The 20,203-nt window shown below is 39.4% G+C and overlaps 5 protein-coding genes across 5 annotated transcripts; 4 read left to right on the forward strand and 1 right to left on the reverse strand.

Annotated features, from left to right (window-relative positions):
• Positions 1 to 1,412: 1,412 nt before the first annotated feature.
• Cbr-dmsr-3 lies at positions 1,413 to 5,803 on the forward strand (the record flags this gene model as incomplete). Its single annotated transcript, XM_002631565.1, has 7 exons — positions 1,413 to 1,594; positions 2,920 to 3,070; positions 3,569 to 3,661; positions 3,712 to 3,795; positions 4,076 to 4,216; positions 4,271 to 4,638; positions 5,698 to 5,803. 7 exons carry the CDS (start codon positions 1,413 to 1,415, stop codon positions 5,801 to 5,803), a joined length of 1,125 nt encoding a protein of 374 aa, XP_002631611.1.
• A 253-nt stretch (positions 5,804 to 6,056) lies between these two features.
• On the reverse strand, positions 6,057 to 6,833 carry Cbr-mrpl-20 (the record flags this gene model as incomplete). Its single annotated transcript, XM_045242708.1, has 4 exons — positions 6,057 to 6,176; positions 6,226 to 6,306; positions 6,361 to 6,504; positions 6,714 to 6,833. The coding sequence occupies 4 exons, from the start codon at positions 6,831 to 6,833 to the stop codon at positions 6,057 to 6,059; spliced, it is 465 nt and encodes a 154-aa protein (XP_045097133.1).
• Positions 6,834 to 10,277: 3,444 nt separating this feature from the next.
• Cbr-sam-10 lies at positions 10,278 to 12,755 on the forward strand (the record flags this gene model as incomplete). The annotated part of the gene is made up of 5 exons (XM_002631567.2): positions 10,278 to 10,429; positions 10,990 to 11,266; positions 11,315 to 11,531; positions 11,578 to 12,254; positions 12,672 to 12,755. The coding sequence occupies 5 exons, from the start codon at positions 10,278 to 10,280 to the stop codon at positions 12,753 to 12,755; spliced, it is 1,407 nt and encodes a 468-aa protein (XP_002631613.2).
• A 787-nt stretch (positions 12,756 to 13,542) lies between these two features.
• Cbr-mac-1 lies at positions 13,543 to 17,511 on the forward strand (the record flags this gene model as incomplete). Its single annotated transcript, XM_002631568.1, has 6 exons — positions 13,543 to 13,676; positions 14,387 to 14,587; positions 14,630 to 15,330; positions 15,973 to 16,222; positions 16,270 to 17,247; positions 17,295 to 17,511. The coding sequence occupies 6 exons, from the start codon at positions 13,543 to 13,545 to the stop codon at positions 17,509 to 17,511; spliced, it is 2,481 nt and encodes an 826-aa protein (XP_002631614.1).
• An 816-nt stretch (positions 17,512 to 18,327) lies between these two features.
• Positions 18,328 to 19,986, forward strand: CBG25676 (the record flags this gene model as incomplete). The annotated part of the gene is made up of 4 exons (XM_045242710.1): positions 18,328 to 18,445; positions 18,496 to 19,275; positions 19,321 to 19,680; positions 19,730 to 19,986. The coding sequence occupies 4 exons, from the start codon at positions 18,328 to 18,330 to the stop codon at positions 19,984 to 19,986; spliced, it is 1,515 nt and encodes a 504-aa protein (XP_045100359.1).
• Between the last annotated feature and the right edge of the window lie 217 nt (positions 19,987 to 20,203).

Here is a 20,203-nt window from a genome sequence, read left to right on the forward strand (position 1 = left end):
TAAATTTTACCGCTACATAGCCAGTTTAGCGTAAAGCCTGTAATAGAAAGGCCGGACTTTGAGCCAATTTTTCTCAATTTCTGTCAAAGGCATCAAAAATTTGTCAACTGAAAAATTGTTCATTGGGATATCGGGAATGTTTTGTCAGTCGGAATATTAATCTATCTTGCATAGAAATTGAGATAATCGAGCTCAAACCATGAGTTTGTAATTTAAGATTAGATTTGCCATGTTGAGAACTTCAAAATATGCCTAAACATGACATGTTTTGACTCCGCGTCACTTCGAAACCGGTTATTTCGAATCAGTGGCAATACAGGAGAATGGATGAATTTCAGACTACAAAAATAATTTCAGAGTTTTCACATATTCTTGTTCTGATAGAACACATCCAGAAATTCTAAAAATTCCAATAATTGAATTTTTTTCAAAATGTTTTTAAAAATTTTTCCAGTTTCTGAATGTGTTCTCTCAGAATAAGCATATTTGAAAACCCTAAAATTGTTTTTGTAGTGTGAAATTCATCCATTCGCATTAATTGCCACGGTTTTGAAATGACAGGCTTCGGAATGTCGCAGTTTCGAAGTGTCGCAGTTTCGAAACGACGCGGAGCTCGGAGAGCTCAATTACTACAAGTTCTTGGATATTTTGTTGATAATTTTCAAAAGAACTATTCTCCTGGGTCCATTATGAGACCTGTTATCATATAAGTCTTTCTTACAAAAACTAGATCCTTGACGATGTTAAAATCTGAGAATTATTTATCCTCCAAATTGTCAAAAATCATTTTCATTTTTCCTAGTACTCCGAACGCCCTCGTATTCTAAAAACAGCACGGTGTTAAAATTCAATCCGCTTAAAATCATATCTGCTTCTCTATCCGCTCATCCTTCTGTAATTACCATCCTTTTTTCCAGTTCGTCCGTTCCTTTTTTGTTGTCTTCTTCTTTCCCTCCGGAGGAGGCGGCTCCCTAATCCCACCCTTTTTCATTTCTCGCGGCGCCTAAAGATTATTCGTTTTGATTGCTCATGTTCTCTTTTCTCATTTAATTTTACTTTTTCTAAAATTCAGTACAATAAAATCTTCATAATCTAGAATCTCTTCTTCTTCTTCTCACTCATTAAATCCGGACTACAACGAGTATTCTGAAAAACTAGGTTTATTCCATCCATACTCATCTAAATTGTTGTCTTTCTCTGGTTTTACTAGAATTTTCATACACATCCTAAGAAATCTTCCCCCCCCCCTCCTACAAAATTACTCATGGACCCTTCCTCAATAATAGTTCCTGATTTCACCGCCCATTTTGAGTTTTGAATGCCTCCCCAATAACAAAAAATACGTCGGCGACACAAAAATACGACTTCCTCCCACCCCAAACAATCCCCCTATTATATTCCTTGATTTCAGAATGAGCAATTCCACAGACTCCAGCACAGTATTCGAGACGTTTCTTCTCGAATATGGCAGGATTTTTCATCCACCGATGGTTCTTCTGCTTTGTATCTCGGGAGCTCTTGGACATATGTTGACGATAACCACGCTGTCTTCAATGTTAAACCCAACAAATATGTTCTTGATTTCGATGAGTTGGTGAGTGTACTGTAGTTTCTTGAAGCATGGTCGTTTACATTATTGTAAACCAGGCATTCTTCGTGGGCCCTGCCATAGTTTCTTTTAGAATTATTATTTTTGAACCTGCTAAATTGGATACGATAGAACTCAACAAGCACTACAAAATGACATTATTTGAAAAACGGTATCTTGTCTATGAACAAAGTTATAAGCCATAGAGTACGGGCGAGCCGGGCCCTTCCTATGTTTTCGGTTCATTTGGTCTGTAACTTTGTTCGTAGACAAGATACAGTTTTTAATTTCTATCCTTGTGCAGTGATTGTCGCGTTCTATCGTATCTGAGTTAGCAAATCTAACCATATCGCTTCTAAAAGAAACTATGGTACGCCCCTAAAGGCCCGCCATGGCCCCGTTTACAAGCATGCTCATACGATTTTCTTCCCGTGACGAATAAACGAGTAATCTAGAAAAAATGAGCACATGTACAATAGAAAAGCAATCCAATCTAGTTGAGAGATTGACTTTTGGGCAAAAAAAAGGAAAAAGAAAGAAAAAGAACGAATATTTGTGTTTCCGACTTCGATTAATCTTCACTAGCCATCTTTTTTTCACGGTACTTTTTTTTCTGGGTTCCTCTCTTGGGATTTGATTTCAAGTTTTTTTCCCGGAGATTTCTGGCCAGTGTAATATCTGAAATGGAAATCTGGAAAACGAATAAATGTCCGAAAAGAGCAAAACCAAAAATCTGGGGACTCGCCAGACCTGAGAGATTTATTAAAAGGTTTCTAATCTTTTGGCAAACTTGGGATAAAACTTGGTTTTTCTGAGAGATTCTTTCTAAACAAACAAAAACAAGAAGACATTTTTCTTATGAGTAATTTGTTCAGTCTAGACACTCTAGACCTTTCTCCGACCTTTAGTTCTTCTTTCTCCATCTTCGGATCCACTAGCCTCCAGTAGTCAGTTGACATACTTTCTCTCCTATTTTTCATCAGATGACAGCAGCTCGACGTCTTTTTCTCTGCAAGCTGAATAAAAAAGAAAGGTTTTGACTTCCATTTTCGGTAAACAATCGGCAGCTCATCGATCCGGAAAATCGGAGTAGTAGCGGGAAAAAGAGAAAAAAAAAATAGCGAGATGACTAATCATACATTTGTATCCTCCGGAAGTTTTTATGCGGTGGAGTGAGTGCACCTTGTGGGGTCCGTCTATGTTCTACGGGGGATAGAGAAAAGTAAAACTTTTGATCTTTGTGGGAAAATTGGATCATTGAAACAGTTTGGTTCCCAGGATATTTGAAGAAACGGATCAAGCGGTGCAAATTTCAAAATACTAATTTTCAGCAGCCAACTCGCCCTATGCATCAACTTTCTCTACTCGACGTTCTTCAAATTCATGTCAGATCAACTGTGCCATCCGTTCTTCTTCTCCTACTATATGGCTACTACAATGCACTTATCAGTCACAGTTTCAGTTATGGTTCATATGTCAGCGGTGAGTGAAAGACGTATACCCTTTGCGTTCACTTTGAGGTTAATAATCTCGGTTCCTATGAGAGGTATCAAAAATGTGTCAATTAAACAATGTTTTTCATAATATCACCAACAATTTAATCAGTTGACAACATTTTGATGTCTTGCATAAGAACCGAGATAATAGAGCTTGAAGCACACGTATACAAAGTTGCGCACAATTACCTAGACTGATAAAAACGGGTATACCTTGAGACAGGATCTTGGAAGCACAAAAATTGGTAGAAATATAATTTTACGTTTGATTCAAAGCTACTGAAATTTTCAAAGTGATTCCTCAAGTCTAGGTATAGTTATGATTTTGTCACCAAATTTTATGCTAGTACAAACTTTAGTTCTGATAGTACAAACGCCAAAGGACCACCAGAGGCACGCCAGAAGCCCGCCAGTCTTTGAGATGTTCTGGCAACTACCCTATTAGTCAAGAAAGCTATAAAAACTTCAAAACATTAATTTTCAGGTGTTCCATGTGGTTGCTCTCTCACTTATCCGATTTTTCTCCCTGGCTCAACTCTCTGGCATCAACTCGAATGTGCCCTGGTTCACTTGGCAGGTACGGATTACTGTAGCTTGATTCAATCAGACATAACCTGAAATTTTCAGAAATCTCGAATTGCAATTGTGGTGATCTATGTGAGCGTGATCTTCCTGTGCATCCCACTCCATTTCACTTCCAGAGTGACAGAAGTGAGTAGTAGATCTCTGAAATGCTCATTTCACCCACACAGACGTTTTCTATGAAAGAAGCTGTTTTAAAATAATTAGAGAAGGAAGCGGCCTAGAAAAGGGGTCTGCTTCTTGATTGGACCTCATTAAAAGACGTCTTGTTTACATTTGCTCTCTTTCTTCTTTAATTACGCACCACTTCTTGTACAACTTTTGGTTTGACTGACAGTTGGGGACTTCTCCAGACACTTTGAAATATATTGAAAAGTTCAGAAGACGGGTGTGAAATATCTTTTTGCAGGTCTCGGAAAACGAGGGATGTGCTGAGAGATATCCGGCCCTGAAGAACAAGGTGGCATATCAACTGGCTTATACTCAGAGTATGTGGCTCAGGAATTTGAATTTCTGGTTGTTTTATTTGATGGCCAAGGTTGTTCCATCGGTAAGTCAAACATGTATCCTTGAAGAGAGTGTACAACAACTCTGAAAATTTCAGATTATTCTCTGCCTGATGACGTGTTTGATTTTGGATCAGCTCAAGAAGATTCAAGTTTTGAGTTCCCGATTTTCAAATGTGGAACGAGACAAACAACACTCGAGAACTACGAATATGATTCTAGCGATCATGGTTCTTTTCATCATTGTCGAGTTACCACAAGGAGTTTTGGCTGTTCTCTCCACTGTTTCCAGTAGCACATTGATTTATGAACTGGGAGATTTGACCGAGTTGCTCACTTTGCTGTCTTCCATTATCATTTTCACTTTACTCTGCTCGATGAATGGAAAAATCCGATCGGCATTCAAAGAATTGGCTTGTGTCAGATCGATTGGTAGAATATTCGCAACTGTTTGCCCACCACCGAGGTAATTCTGACTCATTTACCATAAACACTCTAATAGAAGGCCACCCAAAACGTCAACTTTGAAACTTTGAGGTTATATATCTCAGTTCCTGTAAGAGATATCAAATACCAGTCAACTAACAAAATGTTTATCATAATAACAAAAATATTTTGTCAGCTGACCACTTTTTGATATCTTCCACAGTAACTGAAATATAGGAGCTTAAATATGACGGATTGGATGGTCTTCTATTAGAGGGTTTACAGTAATTAGTGTTTTTTCGGAACGTCTTGTAAATGCGCTCAAACACTAATTACCGTAATGCTACAGTAAGATTAGCGTTGGTCTCGACGGGAAGGCTTCGAATTCAACTGTAGAGTCTTACTGTTTTTTGCCTGTTTCATCGAAAAAAAGCGCTGGAATTTTTTTTCAAATGCAAAGTTTTTCCGGACATGGTGGTTTTTCCGGAACTTTTCATAGATAAAACTTTTTCTGCGCTGTTCCGATGGAATCCAGGCACAAAACCGTAAGAAAGCTGAATTTGAAGCTTTCGCGTCGAGGCCAACGCTAATTCTTGCTGTAGTATTACGGTTACTGTATTTCCCCTAAAAAAGCCCAGAAGAACCGTCAATTTTGAGCTCAATTATCTCGATTCCTTCGAGAAATACCAAAAATTTGTCATCTGATAATTTGTTTTTCATAATAACAAAAATATTATATCAGTTGACAAGTATCTCATATCTTTCACAAGAATCGAAATAATTGATCTCGAAGTTAACGGTTCCTCTTATAGGAAGTTAACGGTTCCTCTATATCGTCAACTTTGAACGCAATTATCTCGGTTCCTATAAAAGATAATAAAAAATCGTCACCTAATAAAATATTGGTGATATTATGATTACCATTTTGTTAATTGACTACTTTTTTGTATCTTTCATAGGAATCGAGATAAGTGAGCTCAAAGTTTACGATTCGGGTGGCCTCCTATTAAAGGAAATACGGTATTCTCGTCTGAGCGCATTTGAACGGCATCCCCAAAAAAGCACCGCTTTTGAATTCTTACAAAATAAACTTTTTCAGCCCGGTCGCTGCAAGCACATCTGGCCACGACGCTCTTCTGGAGCACAACACAATCATCATCACCAACTGTCACATTGACAAATCGGAAAATTATGCGGTTCTCTAAATGGGTGTCTTCTTCTCTTCTTCTTCCTCCTCCTCCAACTCCAAAACCTAGTGCCAAAAATCGAACAAAAATAGCCAACAATTTGCATATTTCTCTTGTTGTTTGTATGTATTAATGAAGACGCAAATTCTTTTTTGATATTCATTTTCATATCATCGCAAAAGAGTAGGACACTAACTAAAACAGCAAAAAGATGACTAAATAACAATAATAATAATAATAATAATAAGTTCTAGAAAAAAGGTCAGCAAGGTTAATACTCGTTCTCTCGCAGCTTTCTCGGCTTGTGAGTGTGATTTTCAGAAGCTCCTCGTGTGTATTCAACGGCTCGTGGTAGTGGTTTACGGAGTACTGACTTGTTGTCCACATGAACCTGTAAATGAAGTTTTATTAAGAAATAAATGCTGGAAACATAAACTTACATCATAAGAGAATTCTGGATCATCTGGAATCACATCCATACCTTCTTGGCGAGCTAGTTCTTTTGCAAATGCGACGAGACTCTGAAAACATCCATTTATGCAGCTCCGGGTGAAAAATTTCAGATAAAAACGTACTTTAAAGGATCTTGGTTCGTAGATGGCAAGTTGTGAAAGGACAATGTTATCGAGCAAAATGTGAGACTGTGCGAGAATCGATTTGAATTTTGGATATTCCATGTCATGTTCAGCAAGCGCAGTACGTACTCGTTCTTCGGCGTGCTGAAAATTATCTCCAGTTTTTTGTTTCTAATAATCTTTTTCTTGCGAATTTCTCGAGCTTTGGCTCATCCTGCCGCTGCATGTTCAAATAGGTGAAAATCTTATCCTCCTTTCTGTATGCTCCTTTGACTGTGTCTCGTTCTGATGCGTATTGCCACTGAAATTATCAAATTTTGATTTTGTTTTTTTTTTCAAAAAATTAAACGAACAGCTGTAAATCGATTGAGGCGTTCTCGCTTCATCCATACATCAGGCTTCGGAATTACTTGAAACGGATGAAAACCACTGTTGAGAATTCTTCGCAGAGACAGTGTCGTAGAAAGATGCATTCTGAAAATAACGATAGAATCATTTATGTGTAATGAACCAGAACAAAAAAGTGAGCGAAAAAATAGTTTTAATTGGAATTTTAGACCTTTAAGAAGCTTTTTTGGCAGCAGTTTCGATGAAAAAATAATTGAAAGAAAGTGCGGAGGAGCCAGAGAGCGTTCTAAAACGAGAGACGCAGGAAACAACGACACTCCGCCATTACGAAGTGCGCTCAGTTTATTTTTTGTATTTTTAATTTTTTTTTTCAAATTCGAAAAATTTTTGCTATCAATTTAACCTGAAAACACATTTTTGTTAGCAGTTTTCAAATGGAAAATTTCTGGTTTTGAGTCGGAACATGTTTCAATTTTCCTCAGTTCATTGTCGATCAACGTTGTTTTTCAGAGGTTTCTTTTTAAAAGTGCACCCTTTCTGTATTTTTTCCTGTTAAATATTCTCTCAAGTCTGCTTACATCGTATGTACTTCTAGTTTTCTATTAGCATCCAGGACGTTTTTCTCAGCTCAAAAAATATGAAAAAATAGGCTAGCAACCTTCAAAATAAGTTCTGTCTACTGTTGAATCATTTTTTCTTCTGCAAAATTCAAAGACTATGTAATAGCCGAATTTGATTGTAATGTTTTTTACCAAATGTTTTCGAAAACTGTCCAGACTGGGCTATCACCGTTGTGTTTTTCTACCCGAAAAGCACTAAATTCACAAAAATCCTTCATGTGCCGGAAGAGGAACTTCGGTGGCCGTGATTTCCGTGCATTTTTAGTCACTTTTTCACTATTCTTATTTTCTAACTGGTTTGGAGAAAAATAACAGAAAGCATTAAAAAGCAAGAAAATGAATCCGGATAATAGAAATATTTATAGGGTACTGTAGTTTTCGTGGGACCTCCGGCCACGGTCAACGCCGCTTCTCTTCCACAGCTCCGAGTTTTTGTACTAGAAAAAGTATTCGTTTTGATAACCGATTCGGAGGATTTTTTAACTTTATTCAGTTCATTTTCACAGTCAGGACTCCGTTTCCAACTGATTTCACCGCTAGAATTTTTCATCTTATGACTTTATTGATACCTATGGTCTTATCCATTGCAAGTGCAGTCTGACCTAGATAGTATAATTGATCCACCCTTGGAACATAGTTCATGATCATGATTCTCTTCCTAGGATGTCTCTCTCTCTCTCTCGAGAGAGAGAGAGACCCCTTCGTACTCCTTTCCAACCATCCCTTTCGTCATTTCCCTTTTTTTCTCTCTCAACTATCTTCTTGTTTTTGTATCTCGCTCGCTTGTACAGTATTGACCTGCTATCCCCGGTAAAGTCGGCCAGCTTCCTCTCTCTCGCCACTTTCACAGTAAATAAGGTCGGTGGGTCGCGAGTCGTCGTCATATCGTCGGTGGCGATGACGGCGCGAGACCCGCGTGCAGTCCGTGTGCGCGGAGTAGTAGAGGGGGGCTATTGTTAAACGAGCGGCGACGCATCTAACCCCGTCCCCCTAGTAAGAGAAGACCTCAACCCTCCCTCCTTGGAGGAGGAGGCAAAACATAAGCAATCGATATTCGAGAAACGCAGATATTACCAGAGTTCTGTCTGTTAGTTGGCTGCTTGCCAGCTGTAGGGTCAGTGCGCACGCGAGATACGCAAAGGCCGCACTGTGTCAGTATGCATACCGAGAGAATAAGGAGGAAAGGAGGGAGAGAGAGTCTCTCTGTGTGTCCAACAATGCATGTCACCCTCCCGTCGACCCTCTCTGCGTCATCCTACATCCTGTACTTTCTCGGGCTCTCTCCTCCATCCTCTCTGTCTCTCGGGAGATATACTCTCTATCTCCCGTTCACTAGACACCACAGTGTTCTCTGCGTCTCTTCAGTAACTCTCTACTCTAGAATAATCTTTCTCGGGTGGGGACTCTCTCTCTCCTTGTCTCTGCTTCTCCTTTCTCCCCAACCAATCGCCTTGTTCATTCCACACCATCATCTTCCGAGGGGCCTTTCTTGGCCAACGGCTGCTACTGGATGGGGCTGTTGGTCGAAGAAGAAGAAAAGGAGTAGTCAGCTTTGTCCCTTTTTCTTATCCCGTTTCAACTTTATTTTAAACTGTCACACCATATTGCTCCTGGGGTTTCTAGTCCCTCTCTCACCGCACCTGTCTTGCACCCTCTGCGTCTCTTCAGCCCCAGATTTTTTTTCAACCCTCCGTTGTTTATGCGTTCAGTTCCGTCAGAGACGAGTAAAAACTTTTTTTTAGTTTGGCACCTTACCTTTCATTCTGCAACAAATTCTTCTAAAAGATTCCATTTTGTAAAAGTGAATACTGTAGTTTTTCTTCTCTTTTCTGATTTTTAGTCTTGAATTTTAAATTATCTGAAAATTGATTAAATTCCCACTCAAAAGGTTTTTCGGAGCCATGGAAGAGAAATGTCGGTGACCGTGGCCGATGTTTTACAGTTAAAACTACAGTAACCCAAAAATATCGTTATTTTTTTGGATTTATGTTCTCGATTTTCGGGCGTTTTCAGCCAATTTTTTAACTGTCCAAAATTTCAGTTTTCCGACTTTTCTGGAAGAAAATACCAGAAAATCGAGACAACAAATTCGGAAAATAATAATAATTTCAGATTACTGTAGTTTTGGTACCTTCGGTCACGGCCACCGGCGTTTCTTTTCCACAGCTAGGATTTTTTGAACCATAAAAATAACATGAACTTTCCATTTTACCTGCCGTGAAACCTGTAATCAATCTATCAATTGACAACGTTTTGATATCTTTCACAGGATCCAAGATCAATTGGCTCAAAGTTGAAAAGTTGGGGGCCCTTCTATTACAGGCTTTACGATATTTTCAAAAGTGATTTTTGGACACTTTCAGATAATTCCACTGCCCACCATGCTTCACACACGATTCCTTTATCACAACGATATCATCACACTTTGTGATGCTTTCTTCACCTCCCCCACTTCTCCTTCTTCCTCTTCCTCCTATTATTTACTTTTATTAAGTCTAACTCTCCTCTTTGAACAGTTCATTACCCTTTTTATCGATCTGACAAAGCAACTAAAGTGTATTATTTCGGAAGAACTTATGATTTTGGTCTCTCCTACCAGTTCGAAGTTCAATACCTATTTTCGAAAGTTAACTCGGAAGCTAATGAGTTTCGAAGGTCATCTTCACGCCTTCTGAGAAGACGTTCTCTTTTTCGTTTTCATCATCATCATCATACCAATTTGCACCGCCGTCTCTTCTTTCCTTATTCCTTCCGTTTCAAAACACTAGGCCATATGGCCATGGAATTGAGGTTCCTCCCTAACTTTGTTTCCTATTGTTCCTCCCCCTCAAGACTCCATGAATCAAACTGTATTGTTTACCACCTCAAACTTCTGATGCGTCATTCCTTCGCTTTCCGCCAAAAACATTCCTTCGCTTTCCGCCATTCGACGATAGTCAGGCTGAAACCATGGAAACGCCACACGAAGATCCGTTCATGTTCCAGCCTCGAGGAGGTGGTGGTGGTCTACCTCCCGGCATGCAGATGCAACAACCCATGCAACCACCCCAGATGCAGCAGCAACAACAACCTCCGGCGATAACAGAAATAGCGAAAGATCGGTGAGCATTCGATATTTTTAAAAATTAAATTGGTAATCCTGCGTTTAAAGTTACCAAATCTGAGATTTCTGGACCCAAAAAGCAGTCCAAAGAGTCGTTCAGATTCACAGAATTTCCGATTCGCAAAGGTGAAAGCAGGCAAATCGTTTACGGGTCCCGACGCGTTAGGGATGTACGGTCGGACTGGTTCCAACTGTGTAAATTGGACATTTTAAGGATCTGGGCATCATCTCGGTCTACTTTCTTGGGCCAGAAATCCCAGTTTTTCTCTTAAAAATTTGAAAATAGAATCACAGTTTTTCTATTACAGAATTTACGGTACTTTACTGATGTCCTAAATCATTTTGTTTAAAAAAATCTCGACTCAAATTGCCGTAAACCCTATCAAAGATATCGAATACCAGCCTAGTGATAAATTGCTTATCATAATATCAGAAGCATTTTGTCAGTTGACACATTTTTGACTTTTAGCATAGGAATTGTGATAATTGAGCTTGAATGCCCTTGAACGCCATGGGGCCCTTTTATTACAGGCATATACAATTCCTTATTTCTTCCAGATTAACAACGTACGTATACGAATTTCTGCTACAAACGGGCGCCACGAAAACAGCGGAAGCGTTCAAAGAGGAGGTGTTAAATCAGAATCCAGCGCTGCAAACGCCCGTAAAACCGTCAGAAAAAACATTCCTCCTCGATTGGTGGGGCCTTTTTTGGGATCTCTGGTCAGCGGCGCCCGAACGGAGGGAACTCGGAGAGCAGCCTCCAATGTTTTCAACAGAAGCGAAATATTTCCATGACAGCATGATTGGAATGCCCCCAGGAATGAATGGACATGTGAGTTTTTTCTTTAAATACATCAAACATTACCTCTAAAAATTATAGTTCGGTCCTCCTATGGGTATGGAAATGATGGGTGGTCATCCTGGTGCGTATGGTGGACGGTTTCCACCCGGAAGAATGGCACCAACTGGAATGCCACCGGGCGCTTTTCCTCCTATGTTTAATCCTGGAATGCCAAGAATGCCGAATCCTGGAATGCGAATGGCACCACCTGGACCGCCGTTTTCTGGTGGAATGGGAAGGCCTGGAGGAATGGGTGGTAAGATTAATAATTTTCAAATTTCAATTTAAAACATCCTTTCCAGAGATGCCTGGAATGCCACGATATGATTTCATGGGTCCAGGAGGTGTACAACAGTTTGCTGGTCCCAGTGGTAGTGGAATGTTACCCAATGGAGGCATGCCTCCTCATATGTCACTTAACTCTCCGAACATGGGTCCACCACCAGGAGGCGATCCAAACATGCCTGGAACGTTTATGGGAATGCCACCAATGCCCCCAACGAGTAGCTCAGCAATGCCTTTCGGTATGACGGAACAACCGATGTCAGCCGGTCCAACAGGAGGAGCTCCAGGTCCAGGAACACCCGGAATGGGAGGATCCGTACCAGGTGGCGGTCCAGGAAGTGTACCACCGCAAGCAACAACATCGGCAGGATCAGTAGGAACGCCTTCGTCGATGGGCCACCCGCAAATGCAAACGCCGAAACAAGAGAATATGAGCAATGGAGAAGAAATGAAGACAGAAGCGATGACACCCACAGGAGCCTCTTGTGGTAGTGTTGGAGCCCCAGTCTCTTCTGCAGTAGCATCCGTATCCATGAATGGAGGAGGACCGGGATCAGCGCCAGGATCTGCGCACAGTGTGAACAACAACGTGAATCCAAGTACGCCGAGTGGTGGTCCGATGAGTAATCCATTGAGCAATCCAATGAGCAATCCAGCATCTGGACAGAATCCCGGTAGTGCGGATGCATTCAAGGTGAGGATTTTGTAAATCGAAATAAAATATCGTAAAATGTAACATGTAATAGAAAGATCCTCTAACTTTTGATTTTGTGCCAATTTTTCTCAGTTCCTGTCGAAGATATAAAAAAGTTATCAACGGAAAAATTGTTTAGAATAATATCACAAGTGTTTTGTCAGTTGAAACTTCTTTGATAAATTTCAAAGCAATAAAGACAATTGAGCTCAAACCATGCGTCATTAATTTCAGACGAAAATAAGCGTAACTCAATTTTCGTAAGACATTTGGATTTACTATGCAAGGAGCTTCAAAATGAGCTCAAAGACTGCATATGTTTGGAAAGTTTTTGAAAAAAAAATTGCAAAAATTAATACGATATTTGATTTCTCCGGATTAGTTTTCTCACAAGTTTTATACTTATTATATTTTCAGGATGACAGTGAAGGCATTTCAAAAATAAGAGAAGGTCTCTTGGACGGATTCAAAACAGAAGTGACCGGAGCCGGCTGGGATTGATTCTTCTTCTACTTCTTCTTGTTTTTCGTGTTAGACCTTTTTTTTCTTGTGCCAAAGGGTATAGAATCGGCATTTTTCAATTTGTTTTTTTTTCTCATTTTTTTCGTCTCAAAACCAAAAACGAAACTCTAAAGCAATGACCTCATTCGGTGATAATACAATAATCTATTCGCCTACCCCCCACCCAATTCGTGTCTTATAAATGGTCCCCAAGTTTTCTCAAAATGGTGCAAATAGTTTTTTTTCTTCCAATTTACAGCAACCGCCCCCTCTCATATCACCCGTTTTTGTCTCTTCTGTTCCATCGAAAAAAGAAATCTCCCTTGATCTTCAATTCTCCAAATTTTCATAAATTTTGTAGAATCTTCCTCCTCCCACATCTTGCATAATTCTCTCTCTCTCTCTCTAATCCAGTACACTTATTCATACACTGATCCACTTACTGTCCCCCCTTTTGATTGTATATTTGTAAACCTCAAAAAATCATCCATCCCTTTTTATTTACAACCCAAAAACTCCGCCAAAAATCATAATTTATTGAAAACATTATTATTCTTCTAGTATCCCAGTTCTCTCTTCTCGTTTCCCCATTAATCATCGTATTTACTATATCTGTTAAATAAAATTAACTTATTTTCAACAACCAAAAAATACCTAAAAAATAAAATTAATTTTCTAAAATTATTTGTTAGAATTTTTTCAGCGATTCCCCTGATTCGTTTGGTATCAATTGCATGCATATTTTTTGTATTTTAAAGTCAAAAGTGGAAAAAACACCTTTCAGAAAATGCCTGGTCCTGGTTTGGGTTTTGCCAGTGATCCAGCGCTTTTGCCACGTATTCAAGTGTACGTTCGGAAAAATCCTGGTAAAAAATATTTCAAGCCGGAAATGGTGGCCTACGATCTGAAACAAGAGCACCCGTATGTCTAACCTTATGTCGGTACAAGAAATTCGGAGCCGAATGTCCTACAACGAACACTACAGTAACCGAAAATTCTTTGAATTTAATTTAATCGATTATGATTTTTCAGCTATTCTTCTCCGAAGAAATGAAAAAAAACCTGAAAATTCAGCGATTTCTATTTTCGACGATTCTTTTTCGATTTTCCGGTTTTTCTCGTCCGAAATTTGATGGAACGTTCTTTTTGATTACTGGAGATTACTGTAGAAACCTAATTTCCTTTTGTTTTTTTTTGCAAACACAATCACGTCAGAATGTAGATATTTTTTGCTTGCAAAAAACTACAAACTACAAGGTTTTCTACAGTAATCTTCCGGCAAGAACACGATCCCATCAAATTTCAGACAAAAATTTGGAAAAATCGAAAAAGAATTCAAAAATAGCTGAAAAACCTGAAAAGGTCTAAAAATTTTGCAAAAATAATAGAAGAAAAAATCAATTTTTTTCTCGATTTTCGTTTTTTTGAATCACTATCAAACACTTTGATTTTCCGACTTTTTTTGGGCGAAAATCAGTAAAATCAGTTCGAAAAATTAAATCCGGAAAATAGAAATATTTATAGGTTACGGTAGCTCTCGTTGTGGCCACCGCTCCGAATTTTTCACCAGAACACTAATTTTCATAGTATTTGGAAAACTCAAATTGAGTCAAAAACTCTTCAAGTTTCAGAGAATATCAACGTAAAAATCACAAAGTTTTCATGGGAATGGTGCGAGAAGCGCTCGAACGAATTCAATTAGCCGCGAAAGAAGAGGAAGCTTTGGAGCAGAAAGAAGCAATGGATGACGTTCAGGAACTGCGATCAGAACCTCCTCGAAGAATTATAGAGACCAGAAAGAGGAAAGCGCCGACTGTAAGGTATTCTGTTGGGTAAGGAATTTTATTTATTTTAAGACTATAATTGTTTTTCAGATCGTCTACTCCCAAAGAAGTGATTATCAGTGATGATAGCGATGAAGAACACGAGATTGCTGCTAAACAACTGGAATCTTTGAAACACACTAATAGGGCCAACAAAACGGTTCTAAATCTTTATAATAATGGAAGTTCCACGAAGAAGTCTTTGCCCAAAACTCCGACTATTTCTCAGCCACAGACGCCTTCTGCTGATAAGAGAAATCAACATCAAAATAACAAGAAAGCAGGAGGACCAGCATCAGCACTTCCTCGTGGTCTTGGAGCCGTCACTGATACTATCAGTCCTCGTGAATCTCATGTGAAATTCGAAGACATTGGAGGAGCGGATCGCCAGTTTTTGGAAGTTTGTCGTCTTGCGATGCACTTGAAGCGTCCGAAAACATTCGCAACTCTCGGTGTCGATCCTCCACGTGGATTCATTGTTCATGGACCACCGGGATGCGGAAAGACACTGTTCGCACAAGCAGTGGCTGGAGAGCTGGGAGTTCCGATGCTTCAATTAGCAGCTACTGAATTGGTTTCGGGAGTTTCTGGAGAGACGGAAGAGAAGATCAGGCGACTTTTCGACACTGCAAAACAGAATAGTCCGTGCATTCTGATTCTTGATGATATTGATGCGATTGCTCCGAGAAGAGAAACAGCTCAAAGAGAGATGGAACGGCGAGTTGTCAGTCAATTGTGTAGTTCTCTAGATGGTAAGTATTATGGCCGGCTCCTGGACGTTTCAGAACTTTTCTTCATTTTTGCATAGTGGTTTTCGCACAACAAATGAGTATTGCTCAATTCTATTTGTTGTTTTTTTTTGAAATTTTTATTCGTTCTCTTCTACCATACTACAATTAATGATAGGTTCACACTCGAAAACTTTCGAAAATTCGGAAAAAGCCAATTAATAATTTCAAAAACAGTGTCATTACCAAAAGTATGCAAAAATAAAACAAAAATCGTAGAAAGTTCTTTGAAAATGCTCTAAAATTGTTTAAAAATGTGCTAAAATGGTCCAAAATTGAATCGACGAAAAACTTCCGAATTACTTGAAAATGTTTGAAATCGCTTAAAAATGCACTCTAATACTCTGAACTTGTCTAAAAATGACTCTAAAATCCTCTGAAAAGGATCTGAAAATGTGCAAAAATGCGTTTTTGATTTTTTTTAAACGAATTTCCGATTTTTAAAATGTTTTGGAATTCTGTATTTTTCGATTCCAGATTTTTGAATTTATTAAATTTTAGGCAGAAATGCAGAAAATTTCTGAAACATCGAGTTCTGAAATGTTGAGTTCTGAAACGTCCAGGAGCCTTATGGCCCTCCTGCTTTTTTACAGTATTTTTTCTCAGAACTTGTACTCCCACCACGCGAGAAACCACTCAAAGATCAGCTGACATTTGGAGACGATGGAAGTGTTGCCATCCTTAACGAGCCAACATCGTCTTCAGTCTCTTCTTCCGGTGTTCTCGTTATTGGAACCACTTCAAGGCCGGATGCAGTGGACGGAGGATTAAGAAGGGCGGGACGATTCGAGAATGAAATCTCTTTGGGAATTCCTGATGAGACGGCAAGAGAGAAAATTTTGGAGAAAATTTGCAGGTTTGTGGTAAATAAAATAAAATTCGGGTGTTATTGTCAATTTTCAGAGTAAACCTTGGTAACGATGTGACTCTGAAGATAATCGCAAAATTGACTCCAGGATACGTGGGTGCTGATCTTCAAGCATTGATTAGAGAAGCCGCAAAAGTTGCAATCGATCGAGTATTTGATACGATTGTTTCCAAAAACGAAGGACACAAAAAGCTGACAGTTGAACAGATCAAGGAAGAACTGGACAGAGTTTTGGCATGGCTACAAGGCGAAGACGATCCATCGGCACTATCAGAACTAAATGGAGGACTTCGAATTTCGTTTGAAGACTTTGAGAGAGCTCTGTCAACAATTCAACCGGCAGCCAAGAGAGAAGGATTCGCAACAGTTCCAGATGTGTCTTGGGAAGATATTGGAGCATTGGTTGAAGTGAGAAAACAATTGGAATGGAGTATTTTGTATCCAATCAAAAGAGCTGATGACTTTGCTGCGTTGGGAATCGACAGTAGACCACAGGGAATTCTTCTCTGTGGACCACCTGGATGTGGAAAAACGCTTCTCGCAAAAGCAGTTGCTAACGAGACTGGAATGAATTTCATTTCTGTAAAAGGTCCAGAACTTTTGAATATGTACGTTGGAGAGTCAGAAAGAGCAGTGAGAACGGTGTTTCAACGAGCAAGAGATTCACAGCCATGCGTTATTTTCTTCGACGAAATCGATGCGTTGTGTCCGAAAAGATCACATGGAGAAAGTTCTGGAGGTGCTAGATTGGTTAATCAATTGCTGACAGAGATGGATGGAGTAGAAGGGAGACAAAAGGTTTTCTTGATTGGAGCCACTAATAGGCCAGATATCGTCGACGCTGCGATTCTCCGTCCTGGACGTCTTGACAAGATTCTCTTTGTTGATTTCCCATCTGTTGAAGATCGTGTGGATATTTTGAGAAAGAGTACCAAGAATGGAACTCGACCATTGTTAGCTGACGATATCGACTTCCAGGAAATCGCTCAGCTTCCAGAACTTTCTGGATTCACGTGAATTTTATACATATCCACTCTTTTTTTCATCTAAACATTTTTAGAGGTGCTGATCTTGCTGCTTTGATTCACGAGTCCTCTCTTCTCGCCCTTCAAGCCAGAGTTCTACAAAATGACGAATCGGTTCAAGGCGTCGGAATGAGACATTTCCGAGAGGCAGCTGGCAGAATCCGTCCATCGGTCACAGAATCCGATCGAAAGAAATACGAGCATATGAAGAAGGTTTATGGACTCAAGCAAGCCGAGCCTCGAGTCGGATAAGATATTTCACATTTTGTTAATTTTTTTCCAGTTTTCAATTGTTGAGTTTTCACTTGTTTGTCTTCATATAAATATTACCTTGTTGACTCCTATTTTTTTTGTTGCTCAGACTTTATTGGACAGTTTTAGAATAAAAACTTTGAAAATTAGCATTTATTATACACATTCTTGTATGAAGTACCAATATTCAGCACAAATTAGCCATAAAGAGGATTTGAATCTTTTGGGAGAAGAGATGCTTGGAATTTTTAGGAATATTGAAAATTCCGATGTTAAAAATTGATTTGTTTTAATTTCAGAATTTTTTTTAAATTTTAATGTAGAAATCTCACTTACATCGCAAAAAAATGGGGAAAAATCGACAAACAGATTTCGAAAAACCAGAAAATTACAGTTAGAAATAATTTCGCTCGAGATCCGCAAGAAAACTTCTTGCGTGCGCCTTTGACATAATACCGTATCTGGAAGCGAAAATCGGAAATAAATATGCTGAGTTTCGGCCTAAAGAGACTTCGAAACTTGAAAATTGTCGGAATTTTTGGAATTCTGAATTTTATTCCGAATTTCCCTGACATCTACTCTTGTCCTGAACGAGCCATCTAACCAGAAATCAAATTTTGGTCTACTTTTCTGTTTTAGAGTGGGCGCGCGCGGTTTTTCTTCTTTTTTCTTCTAATTTCTCCGGAGTTTCAACCAAATTGGTTTTTCAGAGTTTCCGCGGCATTTTTTTACATTTTGGTGAATAACCCGATAAGAAATGTCCTCTCACTTCTGTCTTCCCGTTCTCTTTCCCACCGAATATCTATGAATTGCAGAATGGACAGCACATTGTCCCTGTTTTCAATTGATGCCCGTCAACCCTTTGATTCCCCAGGCCAAACATCCGAATCAAACCTGCCGATTTCAAGCGACGTGGATTCTTCAGGAGATTCCGGTAAGATTTGAAGTCTTGAAGCTACAGTAGCCCGTATTTTTTATTTGCAGAAGCCGAAATCTCACTCGAAAGCGTGAAAAAGAGGCTGAAGAATTGTATGGAGGACTTGGATTTGGCACTGGATGCATCAGTCAGCCAAAGAAAGAGAGCAGAAGCCAGTGAGGCGAAAATAGAGGAGATGCAAGGTCATATTGATACATTCAACGAGATTGTGGCATCAATCAGAAAGGGACGCGTGGCAGCTATAAATGGGATGCAAGTCGTCGAATATGATGATCTGGAAACGATAATCAATATGACAATTGGAAGAGTTGCTGAAGATTTCGATTCTTCAATCCTTGATCACCCTTCCACAACATCAGACAACCTGAAGTTCCTCAATAAACTGACTGAAGACATCGAACATCTCATCAGTGAAATCAACAAAGTTAAATGCTTGGACCGCGAGAATATGTCGAGAATTAGCGCTCTAGAAAGTTGCCTGGAGACCACGAGACGGAAGTTCGAAGCAGAGAAGCTGACACTGTTCGCAACTGTTGAGAAGCTTCAAAATAAGCTGCACACCGTGGAACGATCGAACGAATCGCTGAGATTGGCCAGAAAACGAGCGGATACATTGGAAAGTAGTGTGGATTTCAAGTTGAGATTCCAAGAGAGATCAGACGAGGATCAGAGGAAAATCCAACAGCTTCAGAAGGAACTGGCTGAGAAGGAGAGTTTGAATTCGATTCTCTCGGCAGAATTGAATTTCATCAAACCTCGACACGAAACTATGGAGAAACTGGTCAATCAACACATCACAACGATTGGAGCGTTGACTTGGGATAATAGTACGTTTGAATTCGAATGAAAATTTAAATAAATTCAATTTTCAGAGACTCTGAAACATCGACTCACCGACAACGAGGAACTCCGACGAAAACACGACGCACTCCATCAAGACTATAATCGTCTTCAGGCTGATTATAAATCTCTGGAAAGGACACATCGATTGAGAACGCGAGATCACGAAGAAGAGATTGAGAAGCTTCGAAATCGATCTTGCCACCATGAAAATGATCAAAAGAAGCTCATTGAAAAGCTGTCTCGACAGAATAAGAAGTTGGAAAAACAGTTGACGGAGATGGAGAACGATGCCACGAAGCAGAAGAAATTGTACAGTGGTCTCCAAGAACAGAATGAAGAGTTGAAAGAGGAATTGAAGAAGAAGAACCAGGAGATTGAAGGGTTGAAAGGTACGATATAGTGATGGTACATCTTTAAGTTGAGATTCTAATTTTTCAGAAAACGCCGAGCCTCGTGGCAGCTGCTCCGCCCAGCCCAAACTTCGTTTGGTCAGCGATTCTGCTCGGAACTCTCCATTGCTGATGAGAACTCTACGCGAAATCTCTGACAAGAACGTAAAAATGGAAAACCTTGGTTCGGAACCTGAATTCCGTAACTTCGATGACAGCGTGATCGTCGTGACGAAACGTGTGCTGAAGAGAGAGCGAGACCAGTCTTCTCCAGTTAAAACGAATTCAAAGATGATAAGAATTTAAGAAGACGTTCCCCTATCTAACAAATTATTGTACCCAATATGTAAATTAATTTCTCCCCCCACAACTAGCATGCTTTGTATTATTGGTTATTTTTTCACTTTTTCTGTAATATATATTGGACTAACCATTAGAAGAGTCTCAAATTCATTCTCTTCTCTTTTTTTGCATTTATTTTTCTCACTAACATGGTTTATTTTGTGATTTACTTGTATAATGG

The sequence above is a fragment of the Caenorhabditis briggsae genome, assembly GCF_000004555.2.
Source record: "Caenorhabditis briggsae complete genome, chrII, whole genome shotgun sequence".
Taxonomy (NCBI): Eukaryota; Metazoa; Nematoda; class Chromadorea; order Rhabditida; family Rhabditidae; genus Caenorhabditis; species Caenorhabditis briggsae.